Below are 17,029 nucleotides of genomic sequence, written 5' to 3' on the forward strand. Positions count from 1 at the left end.
TATGTCAAAGTGGCTGCTGTGGGAAAAAAAAGGTCTATTTTGTGTAGTTTGACCTATAACAAAAATAATATCTTAATTATCACTAATGAAACTAGTGGAACAGAAGTATAATGTGGTGTAGAAGTACACAAGTAAAGTCATGAAAAATCACTCATAGCTGCTTTTCACCTCCACCCATGTGTACAACGAGTAATGAAATAAGTATAAAATATACTTATTTATAGTACCCATACCAATGCCAAAGTTACCCATTAAATGCCAGCATATTATAGGTGCTGTTCCTGTTATATACTGGTATTATATAGTGTGTGTGTTGTTGTTTTTTCTTATGCTGGGAACACTGGAGCTTGTTTTTGGCCAACACAGCTATAAAAATGCAACAGACTGCATTTTAACCGCCTGAGTAACGTCTCTTCTCCACATGATGCACATTCAGGCTCCCATTCGCCTTCGATGTTATGTCCTCCTGCGGATGAAACACTTGCATGTGTGAACAAAAACAAAAAAACATGGGAAGAACATGAGAGCATCCCATTGTAGCAGTGCATCCAACTAACTGTCAGAACTAATTTACGTCTTGTCATTTTTAGTCAATGCCTCGCAATGAAATAATAAGTAACACATTTAAGGTTCAGTGTCTGAAGCAACTATGTTCAGGATTTCAAATATTTGGCGCCTCCCAGTGGTAGAATAACAAAATGCACAATAATGGTGGAAGAAGAACTGAAAAATAGAAGTAAAGCTATAAACATCCAAATATATTTAAAGTACCAAAGTATGCAAAAAGGTTCACTTCAGAAATAGACGTGATAATCTGATATTACTGGATTATAATTATGATGTGAATGTCACTTTACTGTCGCAGCTGGTAAAGTTAGAGCTTTATACACTGCTGGGTGGCTAAATGTTTAACAATTCATCATACTGTATTTGTTGATTATTTTTATTATGTGTACTATACTATTATATTTACTGATGCAAGCTGTATGTTAATCTTGTACCTGGTCAAGTACTACAAAACCTACTTTTATTTTTTCTTTTAATTTAATGACTTTAACTTATACTTTACACTGTTACGTAGTTTAATCTAGAACAGTGCATCACATATTGCATGATGATCATATTTTGCATGCATAATCGATATTTGCAAAGTATCTAATAACTATAGCTGTATAATGACTGAAGTTGAAAATTAGACAGTTAACACACAATGGTTGATTAATGTGTTTGTCCTTATAAATAAATAAAATAAAACATAATAAAATAAAATGAACATAGCATAGTAAAAATGAAGTACAAGTGACTCAAAATGTACATGAGCACAGCTGTTAGTTACTTCCTATCACTTCTGCTCGTACATTTGGACATAAACATCATTTATACATCACAGTACTTTCATACTCACTACAGTAACATTTATATATTACAAATATTTTATATGTCTCATCATGCACTGCAAATATTATGAAAACAATACTACAAAACCTACTGACTTGCGTCACAGACAAGGGCTTCAGTATTACTTAGATCAATGGCGCCCTCTGCTGTTTATCACAGTCAGTCTTTCTTACTGGAGCAGTTCTTAAAGGGATAGTTCACCTAAAAATGAAACTACAGTCAGTATCTACTCACCTTCATTCCAGTTGAAGGTTGGGTTTAGTTTGTTAGTTCACAAAACACTGGTAGAGTTTAAAGGAAAACAGTGATGCAGAATCTCCCAAACAACTGAAGTGATTATTACTACAGTTATTAACTGACTATTAAATTAATCTGTATCTATTTTGATAAATGATTCGTCAGTTTGAGTCATTTTTTATTAATTAATTAATTAATTATTTTTTTTTAAAGGCCTAAGGCACCAGTTTCAGCTTTTTAAATGTGAATATTGTCTGGTTTCTTTCTTCTTCTTCTTTTTTTTTTTACTACACTGACCAACATTTTTCAACATTTTCTGTCTCTCGTGATATTTTCCATAAAGTTGTCAGACACTTAGAATAACAATCTGTCCGTGGCAAAAACAAGCACTTTTAGTGGACACACCTGGACTTTTGCACATTTGAGTTGCACATTCAGTTACATTTTAACCTGTTTCACTCAATATTGGACCAATTTCATAAAATGACAAAGTTGCCCATTAAAGGACTTTAAAAGGTTTCAGCCAAAGAATGCCCGCGTTGGAAACTGTATCAAGTGCTAAAGCAAAACAAACATTTTACAACTTCAAGGGATGGTTGTATTTCTTGCATGTTTTCGTGTGAAAGTTAAATGCGATCAATCTTTTGTGGAGTGAAAATCATAATAAACTTGTCACTAAAATATATACAGTACAACAATCAACAGTGTGTGGGTTTTGGTCCTGTGAGCTCGGAAGAGATACTATAAAATATTAAGATAAGTTGATCTCATACAGTACAAGAAAAAGGGTCTTTGCTCTATCTGACTTTTAGAAAATAGTGTCCATGCTTAGAAATAACATTTCAGTGAGGAGTAATCAATGCAAAAGCTTGAATCACTGATAAACAGGAGCATAACAGGAAGCTGATCATGGATATTTCAGGACTGCAGTTGTTTTTTCATTCTTAAAATGGTGACCCTGGACAGCGCAAAAGTCCAAGATCCAGTATGTGATGCATTTGTGTGTCTCAGGATGTGGCTGAAGCCCAGTTTCTCGTACAGGGCCACGGCGGGGGTCTGGGTGGAGCTGGTCTCCAGCACCACGTCAGAGAAGCCTCGCTCCTTACAGAAGTCGATGACAGTCTGAGCCAACCTGAGGCCCAGGCCCATCCGTCTGTAGGACGGGGAGATGATCATCCTGAACAGCTCCCCGGATTTCTCTTTTCCGCTTTGTTTGGCCACTACAGCCACCATACCCATGATCTGGGCCCTCCCATCAACCTCAGCCTCAGCCACCCAGAAACAGTCATCAGGCCTGCTAAGAAAGCTCCCAGGGATGTCCTGCATGTCTGTCTGCAGTTTGTCATCGACGTAGGTGGCGTATACCTCATGACAGGAGTAGTAGATGAGGCCCGCCCAGAATCCTGGTAACACCACAGCCCCCAACTCGGAACCGAGGAGGTAACCGGCGGCACACAAAGCCAGGGTGATGGCGAGATAGAGAGGGCTGGTCATGGCGATGCGAAAACATGGATGGATGTGCTCCTTAGTGCAGGTGCTGAACAGATAGAGCACCGTGTCCTTGTCGGAGGGACGGTACCGGCGGATCACCAGCTGCATGACCACTGGGAACTATAGAGAAAAATAAAGGATTCGCATGTGAAATCTTTCCTGCACTAAATCCCCAAGTATAAACTTTATAGTGCTGCAACAAATGATTTTCATTATTAATTTATCTGCTAATTATTTTCTAAATCAATCGTTTTGTCTAAAAAAAAAAGTCAGACAGTCGTGAAAAATGCCCATTATAACTTCCAAGAGTTAACAGGCATAGTTCAGATTATGTGAAGTAAGGTTGTATGAGTTATTTATCAGTAGTCAATGTTAGGGCTGGCTATCGGTACTCAAGCACTAAGTAAACCCAACCTTCTGTTGGCATGAGGGTGAGTAGATAATGATTGAATTTTCATTTTTGAGTGAACTATCTCTCTACGTAAAAGCCGTTGCCCAAGGATGCAAAAGCATAGATTGTACCTTCAGTTGAAATTTGAAACAAATGCCAAGCGTGGGGTAAAATGCACAGACTGTTCTTGTCATCACAGGTTGAAATATAGCATGATGTTCATCTAAAGGAGCAGAAGCCCAGCAATAATCAATAAAGAAATCATTACGTAGCTCTGCACACATTAATCACAACACTCTTCACACACATTGACGTTTTGTTCACAATCAGTTGTGGGAAAGTGAATCATGTTCATTGTTTAGATAAGTTTCTTGTTTGTTTAGTTTATGTCTTAAATTGACCGCTGCAGCCACCACGCTTCACAACATGCTCGGCTTTTATTTTGAAGGACCACTGCCTCTGCTTCCGGCTCTCGACTTCAAGTTCACTGTGCAAAGTCGCTTTTCTTTTTAAGCAATAAAACACATTACGACACTGACATTTATATGTTACGATAAAAAGAAAACCGCAACAACAAAACATTTCAGTCGTTTTTCTGTTCACTGGTTTAATAAAGAAAAACGACTGAACCTAAGTGACTTTTTTTAAAAAACTATAAAATCTGAACAACTGCAGATAAATTACACTTCATGCAATGACCAAACACGTTAAAGTTTCTACCGCTAAATTCAACGTTAACTTTGCTAACTTACCTTTAGTACAAGCCTTCAACCGACTAACTAGTTCGCTAATTGTGTAATTTAATGGAGACGGACGGTCTCTTACTTTAGCGACACGGATGATGAAACTACCTGCGGGCTCTGATGGACTCAATTAGGAAACACTGGAGGTGTTAAAGGTTAAACTTTACACTGGGAGACGATCACATAACCAGCATGGAGGTAACCGTCATTCTTATTGTTTGGTGTTCATGTCGGGTCGAAGTACAGCGATAACAAGCCTCGCAGAGTCTGTGCATGAACCGTGCACAGAGACACAGCGCAAAACCGCTGACGTTATAACCTGTCGCTGCCCTGCGTGTTAAACGAGATCTGTTTTTGGCTCCACTGATGTCTGCACGTACCGTTCGGCAGAAAATCTCTGCAGCTGATCGTGATGCAGTTTGGTTTCACAGCAAATCCACAAACAAACCGAGTGACGCGTCGGTAATGTTATCTCTGGATGTGGGAATCTGATTCACACACACAGGCTTCCTCTGATTACCCAAGTTAAACGCAAAAAGTAAAAAAAACAAAACAATGTGAGGCAGAGTTCGCTGAATGTTTTAACTATAGCCTTATTTATTACTTAATTAAACTGTAGAAGGGCTGTGGGTGAAGTAAGAACACGGGGACAGATTCAACTGTGTATCTCGGACTACTTTAATGTCCGAAAGGAACGTAGGACAACTGAACACTAACAACAAAAGTGGCATCTCACATCTTAACATATCACTCCGCCAATCTTGACTCACATTACCCGCATATAAAGTGCGCCATATAATCAGGGGTGGAAGTAATTAATTACAAATACTCACACTACTGTAATTAAGTAGTTTTTTGGGGGTACTTGTACTTTTATGAGTAGATTTTCAAGTCTGTACTTTTACTTGTACTTAAGTATTCATTATGGCTTGTAATCTACTTGGTTACTTTTAAAATCATAGTTGAGTACTGAGTACAACTTGAATTAATATCCAGACCTTTTCTCTGCATTTTTGTAGCCAATAAAGTGATTTGATAGCAAAAAAGCCAATGAAAACCAGGATATATGGACACATAAAACCAAACCAAACCAAAAAAGTATGTTAATGACTGATCTTTAATTGATTTTTCATTAAGAATTTAACCAGTTAAAAATGCATTCATGGATATTTAATCAATAGTTGTGGCAGTAACTGCACCTCGTCTAGTTTTGTTTTCTCTGCTGGAGACATTTGCTGAGTAAGGAAATAAAAACTTGATATGAGAGAAAAAAAAGACAATCAAAATGAGGGGGGAAAACACGTGTTTTGTATCAAATCAATTATTAATGATTCATTGATTGTTAGTGTTTTAACTACTGGTAAAGCAAAACCACAGAAAATTTAGAGCCCTAGTCTGGAGAGGTGATGGTGACATTGGTTAAAAGTAACTAATACTCTGAGTAGTTCTTTTGGCAAAATCTTCATACTTTTACTATTTTCCTAACACTAGTACTTTTACTTGTACTTGAGTGATATTTTAGCAATGTAATAGTACTTGTACTTGAGTACAGATTTTCAGTACTTTCCACCACTGCATATAATATAGTACCATTTTAAATTAGCAGCAGAATACAAATGTAATTACAATTAATTAAATTATGTGGACTCAAAATAATGAACAGTGAAAAATAAGACAATCTGCTGAATATGTCCTCATAAAAATAAATCTCATCTTACCTTAATATTGCATCAGTGGTGTCAACAGGTGGGGAGCATGAGGGACCTCGCATCAGAGTTGCCAGATTGGTTTGATTTAGGGTTGCAAATTGTAAGCACTGTCTTTGGCAGCATTAACAATCAGTTAGTTATTTAAAAAAAACAAAAAAAAAAACATGCTGATATCAAACAATACCAAATTTCCTCTTCTATCAAAACTTTATTTCCACAGCAACATATTGCATATTCAAATTTGGAGAGTAATAGATGACAGATTGCAACAGAATTACGTAAAAGGTGATTACAGTTAAAAAAACAAGATTAGATTAAAGATACATTTATACAGACACATACAAAAGTAAAACTTTAATTGGATTACAATTTCAAAATAAAAAATGATATAGTGCATGCACAGTACACACACACATTAGCCAATTCATTATTATGGCTTCTAGTAAAAAAAAAAAAAAAAAAAAAAAAAAAAAAGCTTCACTGAGTGGAAATTTCGCCATTATTTTCTCTTTAAATCAATCAATAAATAAATAAACTGCACACACCAAAGCAAGGACCAGCTGGGCAAACTAATAAACCTAACAATGAACCATAAAAATATTTTTAAAAATAAAAAAAATTTTTAAAAAAAATTATTTAAAAAAAATTAAAACCAGCAGGTTTGGAGAGACCACTCACCAGAACAGCACAAAAGTTTGGAGTAAGTAAATGACAGACCATCATAACTCAATAAGACTCATCAGTAAATCTTTGGAGATTTACTTTGTGCATGAATGAACATTCCTGACCTTTTTTACTGCACAAGCCAGCTAAATATAGTTAAGAAAATGTTAAGAGGTGATGCAGATCAATGCCAGATCAATGCCAAATGTCTCCTGTGAAACTCCAGCAGTGTTTTGTGAACCAAAACACTAAACCCAACCTTAAGTCACCATGAGGCTGAGAAGATAATGACCGAATTTATATTTTCGGGTGAACTGTCCCTTTAAACTGGTACGTCTATTCTGAGACAAGACATCATCATAACGCTTTCACCGCACGTATCACCTCTTACCACATATAGGTGAAAGAGACATAGACAAAGTGTCTCGGCAAGTCAAATTGTTATAAAATTATTTTATTGCTTGTCCAGAATCTATGATTAGAACTGCGACCATAGCAACAGTCGGAAATTATAAACCTTAGAATGCTGAGACTGACCAGTCAGAAGTGAGTATTTAACAAACCTTTGTAATAGACCATAATAATTTACCATAGAATATGCCATATAAAACAAGATGCATCACACACCTGTGTTTACCATACTATTTCATGGAAAAGTGGCTACTGTGAAAAAGGTCAATTATATGCACACTAAGTATCAGAAACAGGTAAGATCTGCACACTTACTCCATGCCACAGAAGTTTAATAATGACAACATTTCTTTCCCTCTTTGATCTTTGGGGCGGCAGTCCCGGCATCTAGTTTGGGAACCACTGCACTATACTATGTGATACAAAACTTTGCAAATCTCTGCTGGTTGCATCTGGCTGAGATCTGCACTTTACTGAGCGCACTCTTCTAGTTTCACATATTTTATGGCTATAACAACACCTGTTCAAGTCTCAGAGCAGCAGAACAAAGTATTTTTGTCTGTTAGATATAATGATACAGACATTCTCACTTCCTTGTCAACTTGAAATTATGGCCTTAAAATGGGTTCTACATTTTGTATACTTCCTGTTCCTGTTTTGCTGAGAGACAGATGAGGATATTGACATAGTATAGTACAGACAGCATTAAACCCACCTTAGACTGAAACTATACACATAAATGGTAAGTTTATACATGAATGTTAACTAACCTTTGGCTCACAGCTAACCACAATAAAACACAATGAAAATACAGTGTGATAAACTACATAAAAAATAGGAGATTAATATTAACTTCTAAAATGAAAGCATAAGACAATGCCATAAAATACACACTAAGGAAGAAAACAGAAAATAAATCTTTGTATTCAACATTGCTTCTTAAAGGAATAGTTTATAGAGTAACACCACAGCCCCAGCCCTCCCAAACAATGAAAGTGAATGGTGACCAGTTTGTCGGGACTTAAGGAGACTTGGATTATGTCAAACCAGCAGTACGGAGGCATTTTATGTTTTTATTCTGTGGTTTATTTAAACTGGTCACCATTCACTTCCATTGTTTGGGAGATTCTGTAGCGCTGTTTTCCTGTGAAGCTCCAGCAGTGTTTTGCAGACTAATGCAAGGGTGAGTAGATAAGGACTGAATTTTAATTTTTGGGTGAACTATCCTTTTAATAGCCACAGAGAAATTACAAACAAAAAAGCAAAGAAAAAAGAAGAGAGAAATTCCTTCACTCTATTTTGCCCCCACTGTTGATGTTGCTGCTGAGATTGTTGTCTATTGTCTGGCTTGTTTGAAATGCTTGATTTTCTTCTCCACATGTGACATACTGTCTCCAGATCTTCAGGTATGCCCTCTTGATCTTTTGTATTTTGAATGCATACACGACTGGGTTTATAGCCGAGTTAGCGTGGGACAGCAGGATGCCGACATAGAAAGCTGTTAACGGTACATCACCCGGTTCACCAAAATAAGCGATGGTGTTCATGATGTGCAGAGGGAGCCAGGACAGGGCAAACAGAACCAAGACCAGAGCCAGAGATCCTGCCAGCTGTTTCTCTTTCCTCAGGTAGTTCTGACAGTGGTTTTGGACGCTGTTTCCTGGTTTCACTCGAAGGTTTCCTCGAATAGTACAGAAAATGCAGCCGTACAGCACAGTCATCACCATCAGAGGGATGAGATTGCAGAGGAAGAAACTGAAGTAAACCAGGTATGACGTGGGGATCACTGTGATGAACTGGCAGACAATAGTAGAGTTGGCTGAGGGAGACAAGGTGTCGTGGTTGTACCATCCAAACATGGGAGCAAAACTCAGCGGTACTGCCACAAGCCAACATGCTGCCACCACAAGCCAAGAATGTCTCTGTGTCACAGTCTGCTTGTACCTGTAGAGAACACCAAATATGAGTGTAATGGCCAGGAAATATTTATGTACCTGTCTGTTCTGACCACAAGGCAGATGTGGAAAGTCCTTACTCAAGTACTGCTCTTAGGTACAATTTTGAATTACCTGTATTTTACTCGAGTATTTCTATTTTGTGCTGCTATAAAACACAAACTCCAGTTCCAAAAAAGTTGGGTCGTTGCGTAAAACATAAATAAAAGCAGACTGCAACAATTTGAAAACTTGTATTCATTTGTATGCAATAAAAAGACAGGATATATATTGTTTTTTGTAAATATACATTCCTTCTGAATTTGATGCCTGCAACATAATTCAGAAAAGTTGGGACAGGTTTAACAACAAAAGCCAGCATCTATTAAGGTATGGGGGTGTGTTAGTGCCTACGGCATCATGTCTTCCTGTCACATCTCTGAAGGTACCGTTAATGCTGAAAAATTTTGGAGCAACATTTGCTGCCAGCGAGACAATGTCAAGACACATTCTGCATGTGTGGCTTTGTAATAAAAAAAAAATTGAGTACTGGACTAATCTGCCTGCAGCCCAGACCTGTTTCCCACTATCAAACATAAAGTGCAACAAAGTAGACCCCAAACTGTTGAGCACCTGAAATCATTAATCAAGCAACAATAAAAAAGAATTTCCTTTTCAAAACTTCAGCAGTTAATATTCTTAATGCTTACTCGGTTGCAGTGTTGCTGAAAGAAAAGTTGATGTAGTAGTTCACACGCTCCTGTCCCAATTTTTGTGAACATGTTGCAGACATCAAATTGTGTATTTAAAAACAAAACAAAACAGTAAAGTTAATCAGTGTGAGCATTAAATGTCTTGTTTTTGTACTGTATTCAATTGAATGTAGATGTTTTGTATGTTTTAATACAACGTCTTAACTTTTTTGGACATGGGCTTTGTAATAATGTAATATATGACAATATGTTTTTTGCAAAACAAATACTTAAACTTTTGATACTTTAAAGGCAATCTATGCAAGATTTCCAAAAAAAACAAGTCTTATGTAGGCTAATAAAAAAATTATCTCTCTCAGTGATCAGCCACAAACCACCAAAGGTGTGGTGGTGTGATGCCTGCATCTGTAGAGATACTGCCCTCCACCCATATCCTCTTATTCTCACATTATTTTTGCCATGCTGGGGACGCCCTACTGACTCAAAATGTCTGTATTTGACATCCTGGGTACTGAGGCTCAACAATCAGCTATCTTTCTGGTGCATTTACAAGCAGCAACTAACAAATCCTGCATATTCTACCTTTGAGTACATTTCGATTGTAATACTTCTGCAGTTTTATTTAAGTAAGCTTTTAAATGAATGGTTTTTACTTGTAATGAAGTACTTATACATTATGCTATTGGTAATTAAAGCTTACAGTTATTCAACTATTCAGGAGAGGTTAGTAAATCTGAATAGTCTTACCTGAGAGGTATATACACCCGGAGGTATCGGTCCACTGCAATAGCCGTGAGAGACAAAACTGAGACGAGGGTCAACAGGATGACCACGCAGCTGATGAAGAGACAGCCGTAGAATGAAGTTTCCACTCGTCCGTCCACCACCACAGCCAGCGGGATGGCCATGCAGCCAACCATGAAGTCAGCCACAGCCAGAGACACTATAAGGCAGAAGGTCGGCTGTTGAATGCACTTACTGGTCCTCAGTGCCAAGATAACAAACATATTACCCAGACAGCAGCTAACAGCAATGAGCACCTCCAACACCGTGTAAATCACTTCTCCCACATCCATTCTGCTTCCTATCTGACTAATGTTTGAACGTTAATGGTCTGAATCTGAATCTGAGCCTGATTGTGCTCTAGTGGCAGCTTTGAGGAAGTCCTCAGCCTTTTAACAGTTTTTTCCCTCTAACGATGTCAGTACCATATAGCTAGAGATCTGACAAAAAAAAATTCTAACCATGGGTTAGCTGCAGTGGTTTTTAGTAGCTGCTAGAAAACAAGCTATAAAGCCAGAACAGAGGAAACCACAAAGCCACATCCTTGCTTGATATATGTTTCCAAACAGCGAACAGAGATATGTGTGCTACATACGAGTGATGAGGGGCAACATTGCAAATTCACACATTTTGAAATGGAATTGCATTTCTCTTTCCTGAGGCCTCCTCTAGTTGCCCGTAGAAGCTCTGTCAAAGTGCACACACAGATGCCTCCATTATAAAATGCAGCCTTTTTACAGGAGTTGTAAGATAAGATAAGATAAAATAAGATAAGAGAAGAAAAAATAAGATACGATAAGATATTATCTGAACAATATAAACAGACTCAGCAGATGAATTTACACCATCGCACAGAGGGAGGATTGATATTGCACATAACATGATGGTAATACACCTCATTATTGCACATTGAAAAATTAATCAAATGTCAGTTTTGGTGAGTATGTGGTGAGTATGTGGTCTAATGGCAGCGTTGGCTGTATAAGTCAAACACCTGCAGGAAGGAAGGACCTGCGATGGCGCTCCTTCACACACTTTGGGTGCAGCAGTCTGTCACTGAAAGACTTCTCCGGTGTTGTGATGGTGTCCTGCAAGGGTTGAGAGTCATTGAACATCATGGATAACAGCTTAGCCATCATCCTCTTTTGTCCCACCTCCTCCATCAGGTCGAGGGGACATCCCAGGACAGAGAAGTCCTTCTTAATCAGTTTGTCAAGTCTCTTCCTGCCAGCTGCTCCCCCAGCAGACCACTCCATAGAAAACAGCTGATGCCACAACAGAAGATCTTCAGGAGTGACCTCTGCACTACAAAAGACCTCAGTCTTCTGAACAAGAAGAGTCTGCTCTGGCCTTTCTTGTAAAGTTAGTTGGTACTGTGGGGGGTTTGGGGGGGTGCCTGCGGAAATCCACCACCAGCTCTTTGGTTCTCCTCATGTTGATCTGGAGGTGGTTTTTGCTGGCAACAGTCCACACAGTCCAGTGTCAGTTCTCTGGACTCCCTCTGTAATATCATGATCAATAATTAAACTCATGCATTACAGATAAATTAAAAACCATTATCAAAAACAGGTTGTGAAAAAAGTTAAGGAAAAATACTTGATGACAGGTTCATGTAACATTGATTAACTGAATTATTTAATTCATTCTGGAAAATGAAAAAAACTTTTTTGACTTTTAAAAAGGAAATGAAGCTTTCCTGTTTTTCATCAAGGGCGGTCTAATAAACGAGAAAACCACAAAACACAGTTGTATTTGTGGTATTTAATTTTGCACAGCTTTTTTGCCTTGCACAGCATTGATTCAACTCAGAGGAACATGCGGATTCAAAGAAAACTGTTTGCAAAGCATTTTTAAATAAAGAAATTGAGGTAAACTTCTAGGAATTTGAAAAAGAAATCTTGGAAAATAACTGTTGATCAGTAAAAATAATTAGGTTCATTAGTGATGACAGATAGACTGTTTAAACATGGGAGTTTAGACGTATTATGAATAGTGTAAGAGGAGACAACACCCTCTTTGATTTGACATGCTCAGGTCGTACAGTGGCATCTTGTGGCCATGGTTGTCAGCTTCATTAGTAATTCAATACCTGTAAGGTTATTACTGCACGACATAGTGAGGTGGATATCTTTGCAAAATGTAGCATATCACCATTTGGTGAGTCAGCTCTATTTGTGACAACCAGAATGACTTACCACCTCCAAAACCCCAGTACTGGTCACCTTACCATCATTCTTGGGCAATGCTTGGCCTTCTGTAGCCTATACATATATATTACAGGCCATCTGTTAACATTGGTGGTAGGATAGTAAAGGTTAATATCTGTCATAAGCACTAAATCTTCACAGAAATGAGAATTGAACTGTTCTGCTCTGCTCTTCTTGTCACAATGCCACGTTGGACAACATTATACAACATTACACAACAACGTTATACAACAGTGCCGACCAAAGAATCTGATTGGTCAACTGGCCATTTAGTACATGCTTATCCCTAAAAATATCACTTCGCCAACAGAGGGGATGTTTTTGAAACATTTAAAATTATGAAAATAAAGCAGCAATCACAATGGACCTATGTAGACTTTGACTTCCTGTTTGGATATTTCTTGCAGCTGTTAAAGTAACATTTATTATATTTAAATCAACTTTCTTTAATCAGTATAATTTATGGTGATGTTAGTTTGCAGCTATTCTGCCCCTTTAATACAGGTGCGTGCCTCCCTTGTCTGCAACAAGCCAGATAGCAAACAGTTTTGTAATGGAGTTGCTGGAGTAGTAAACTAGGTTTCATCAGACATGACTACCTGTTTTCCAGGTATTAGTCAGACTCCATGTATTTCCAGGGAAATGGAGATAACACGAACAAAAACATTTTCATATTGAGAAAAAAGTTCCCCACAACATTAATACATTTTAATTACACCTTTTACCTTGTTGGTAATCATTTATATAACTGCAACATTGCAACATTACACAAGAGAGTAAGCTTTAACGTCATTTTTAGTACTTCCTTGATGCTTACAGACTTTTGCACAAGCTCTTTTTGTGCTAACAGTCAAGGAAACAAACCTGCGCAACATTTTTAGTGACATATTTTATATCATAAAATAAAATATGAAGATTTCGTAAAGGAACACTTCACACAGAGCTTGTTGTGAGCTTTGTTATGTTATGTAGAAACAGAATCTGCCAGAACTACAGTCTTTTTTTCCACAAAGAAAGTAGCTCCTACATGAAACTCCTCACAACAAGATCTGTGGATTATCTTCAGTAAGCGGGTTATGATTTCTGGATTGAGACGCTGGTACTGAATTTTTCCAAACTGTCTCTTAAGCTTGTGTCAACCGCAGATCTAATTTCAGGCATCTGATCAAAAACCCATTCAAAAAACCCTTTCGAGACAAGCAAACCGGAGGCACAAATATGCTATCTCATTTCCGGGTTTTAGGACTCATTCCTGCAGCACCCTATAATGTGAAATCCTGGATATTAAATGTACATCTGCAATTTCCTGCAGTGGTCTCAGCAATATTTGCTCCAAAAGACATGGTTATGCTATGTTTGTGTCAGAAAAAGTTGATTTGAAAGAGATCTTTTTCTAATTCATACTGTACTGTGTTAACTACCTCTGCTCTTTCCTACCTTTCTATCTGTGGCGTGTCTCTTGTTTTTCTAGGACTCACTCTGTACTGAGTGTTTTGTCAGAGTGAATGTTATTTGGTGTACTTTAACTCTCCCTCAGGCCTCTTGGCACATGGAGAGCTGTTGTCACTCCTACTCTGGACTGTTAGAGTGCGTATCCATCATCTCCACTTCTCACAGCATTTGGTGGATTACAAGGATGGTGGATGTCAGGTACTGTAATGCCCCTGTGCCACATCTGCACTAAACTTTGATGCGCTAATGCTCTGTGATGTGGAAGTGTGTTAGTGCCCTTGGCATCATGGGTAACTGTCACATCTGTGAAGGCCCTATTTATTCTGAAAGCCACATACGGGTTTCGGAGCCACATATGCTGCCACCCAGATGTCTTTTTCAGAAACGTCTATGCTTATTTCAGCGAGACAATGTCAAGACGCATTCTGCACATGTTCCAACAGTGTGGCTTCATGTAAAAGTGTTCAGGTATTGGACTGACCTGCCTGCAGTCCAGACTTGTGTGAAAATGTGTGGTGCATTATGAAGCACACATATCCTATATATCACGCAAGAAAAAGAAAATTTCACTGTCAAAACTTCAACAATTAGTGTTGTCATTTCCTAAATGCTTACCGAGTGTTGTTAAAAGAAAAGGTGATGTATCATAGTGGTAAACTTGCTCCTGTCAATTTTTTGGAGCCTGTTTCAGGCATCAAATCCAGAATAAGTGTATATTTACAAAAAAATAAAAAATAAAATGAAATGAAACTAACAATAAATGTGTGTTCTGAGTTTGTCAAACCACAGAAACATGTGTGATTAACAAATTTGAGTATATAAAATTAGGTCTCAAATAATGAAAAATTAGCCGTTTTCTCTGCTCTGCAAGACTTGTCCATTCTGCTGTCTCTGTGTCAACCACCACTATGACCTGAATGCATCCTGAAACAACTAACAGCTTTATTGGACATTTCCAGGCATGTTTGAATCACTAGAGACCGAGGACAGAAAAAGGATGGTATTTTGTTTGCCTTCTGTGTCGGGTTGTTGGAACTGAAATGAACTAAATAGACGCGCTCGGCAGATTTGGACTGAGAAAGTCACTGACTACGTCCACCCAAAAACACAGTAATCGCGAACAACAGTTTAATGGTCTAACTCGCTGTTTTAATATCTTTTCAACAACTATTTTCTAACATGTCTAGTGTTTTTGCATTGTTTTTATTAACATTTTACACAGGGTCCCAACTTCTTTCACAACAGGCTTTGTACTTGTACCAGACAGACCCATGGACGACATCCTGCTTCGCCCTTATCCTCACCAGCCTTCGGGGGCAAAACTTTATAGAAACAGAGCGTTAGTTACCAACCTGAGCTTGCTAGGGGCATTCAGGAGGATACCCCCTGCAAAATTTTAAATTTCCCTCAATATGTGCATCTTTCTCTTCCCTTTGTTCTTTATCACAGCATTCTTTTCTGTCTCTCTTCTTTCCATAATCTGCCCCTCACTCTCATTTCCTCTTGACTCTTTCTACATTACATTCTTTCTGTTCGTTTCGTTCTCTGTCCTCCACTCTTTGTTCTCTCTCACCCTCTGTATTCACTGCCTGACCCTTTCTCTCTCTGCTGCTGAAGTGTATCGAAAATAATTTAGTAAAATTATATATACTTTCTGTATTTCATCTTTGTGTTGGAGGTTGCATCATTTTGGATTTGAATGATAGAAATGTGTTATAAATGACACATAAATGTAAGTAAAAAGCTGTACTTTGTATCACATTAGACAAAATAAAAATAGTGTTCTTTATTAGACAGTAGTTATACCCCAATTAGGCACAGTACACAGAGCATGCAATATCCACAGAGAAAAGCCCTTTATTAGACCCTTACTAGACTTTATTAGAGGGCAATAGGGGCACATTACATCAGAACTACACTGTAAAGTGAAATCGCATATCTGCTACGTGAGACACACCCTGGCTGTTCCAACACTATCAGCACAGTAGCCAAGACTGATGCCTCCTTCTTTGATCAAATCACATTATCTGCCTACAGTATTACCAATATTAATAAGTCTGGGGAAGGAGCAGATATGTGATTTCACTTTTTCAACAGTTTTGTTGTAATGTATGCCAAATTAATCTCTAAGGTTGTACAATAAAAGATCTTATATTGTCTAATAAAGAACATATTATTTCATATCTCTGTGGTGATTACATTGTTTGCATTGGAACAGGTCAGATTTTGTTTGTTTACCAGCTCAGGCACAGTCTTTTCTTTTTCATCTATCTCAGTGAAGAAAGTAAACGCAGGTGCAGTATAATTTGTGTGTACATGTTACGTAGTCCCAGCATATTTTTCATTAGCAGTAGAAATAGTATTGACAAGTTAGCTAGCTAACTGGATTTTTGGTGAAGGTAATGTTAGGGGTTGGTCTGTGTAGCTAACATTAACAATTGGTCTGTGCGGCTAATGTTAACTGTTGATCTGTACAGCTAACATTAGCTGTTGTTCTGTGTAGCTAACTAACTGTCAGTCTGTGTAGCTAAAGTTAGCTATTGGTCTGTGTAGCTAACATTAGCAGTTGGTCTGTGCTGTTAACATTAGCTGTTGGTCTGTGTAGCTAACTAGCTGTCAGTCTGTGTAGCTAATGTTAGCAGTTAGTCTGTGTACTTAATGTTAGCTGTTGGTCTTTGTAAACAGCGTTGTGAATAATGGTGAAGTTAATTTTAGCGGTTGGTCTGTGTAGCTAACATTAACAATTGGTCTGTGCAGCTAACATTAGCAGTTGGTCTATGCAGCTAACATTAGCTGTTGTTCTGTGTAGCTTACTAGCTGTCAGTCTGTGTAGCCAATGCTAGCTGTTGTTCTGTGGGGTTAATGTTAGCTGTTGGTCTGTATAGCTAATTTTAGCT

At 37.9% G+C, this 17,029-nt stretch overlaps 2 protein-coding genes across 3 annotated transcripts; both read right to left on the bottom strand.

The window, feature by feature from the left end:
* Window positions 1-2,219: 2,219 nt before the first annotated feature.
* Window positions 2,220-4,555, bottom strand: nat8l2 (N-acetyltransferase 8-like 2). 2 transcript variants are annotated; one of them, XM_084745471.1, is made up of 2 exons: window positions 4,343-4,555; window positions 2,220-3,246 (listed from the first exon to the last, which is right to left on the bottom strand). In XM_084745471.1, exon 2 carries the CDS (start codon window positions 3,232-3,234, stop codon window positions 2,554-2,556), a length of 681 nt encoding a protein of 226 aa, XP_084601597.1. In that variant the 5' UTR covers window positions 3,235-3,246; window positions 4,343-4,555; the 3' UTR covers window positions 2,220-2,553. The 2 variants fall into 2 exon arrangements, with proteins under 2 accessions (XP_084601597.1, XP_084601588.1); XM_084745462.1 differs by having other exon boundaries at window positions 4,270-4,555.
* Window positions 4,556-8,140: 3,585 nt separating this feature from the next.
* Window positions 8,141-10,810, bottom strand: LOC146332020 (adenosine receptor A1-like). Its single transcript, XM_084745485.1, has 2 exons — window positions 10,438-10,810; window positions 8,141-8,987 (listed from the first exon to the last, which is right to left on the bottom strand). The coding sequence occupies exons 1-2, from the start codon at window positions 10,764-10,766 to the stop codon at window positions 8,333-8,335; spliced, it is 984 nt and encodes a 327-aa protein (XP_084601611.1). The 5' UTR covers window positions 10,767-10,810; the 3' UTR covers window positions 8,141-8,332.
* Window positions 10,811-17,029: the final 6,219 nt, after the last annotated feature.

Source organism: Lutjanus erythropterus, chromosome 2 (genome assembly GCF_056507025.1).
Source record: "Lutjanus erythropterus isolate fLutEry1 chromosome 2, fLutEry1.hap2, whole genome shotgun sequence".
NCBI classification, from domain to species: Eukaryota; Metazoa; Chordata; class Actinopteri; order Lutjaniformes; family Lutjanidae; genus Lutjanus; species Lutjanus erythropterus.

What these genes read in the sequence shown, in the direction of transcription:
- LOC146332020 (XM_084745485.1), bottom strand. Translation starts at nt 10,766, where the DNA reads ATGGATGTGGGAGAAGTGATTTACACGGTGTTGGAGGTGCTCATTGCT. An exon ending in CGGGTGTATATACCTCTCAG is followed by an intron (nt 8,988 to 10,437) that starts GTAAGACTATTC and finishes TGTTCTCTACAG; the next exon opens with GTACAAGCAGACTGTGACAC.
- nat8l2 (XM_084745471.1), bottom strand. Translation starts at nt 3,234, where the DNA reads ATGCAGCTGGTGATCCGCCGGTACCGTCCCTCCGACAAGGACACGGTG.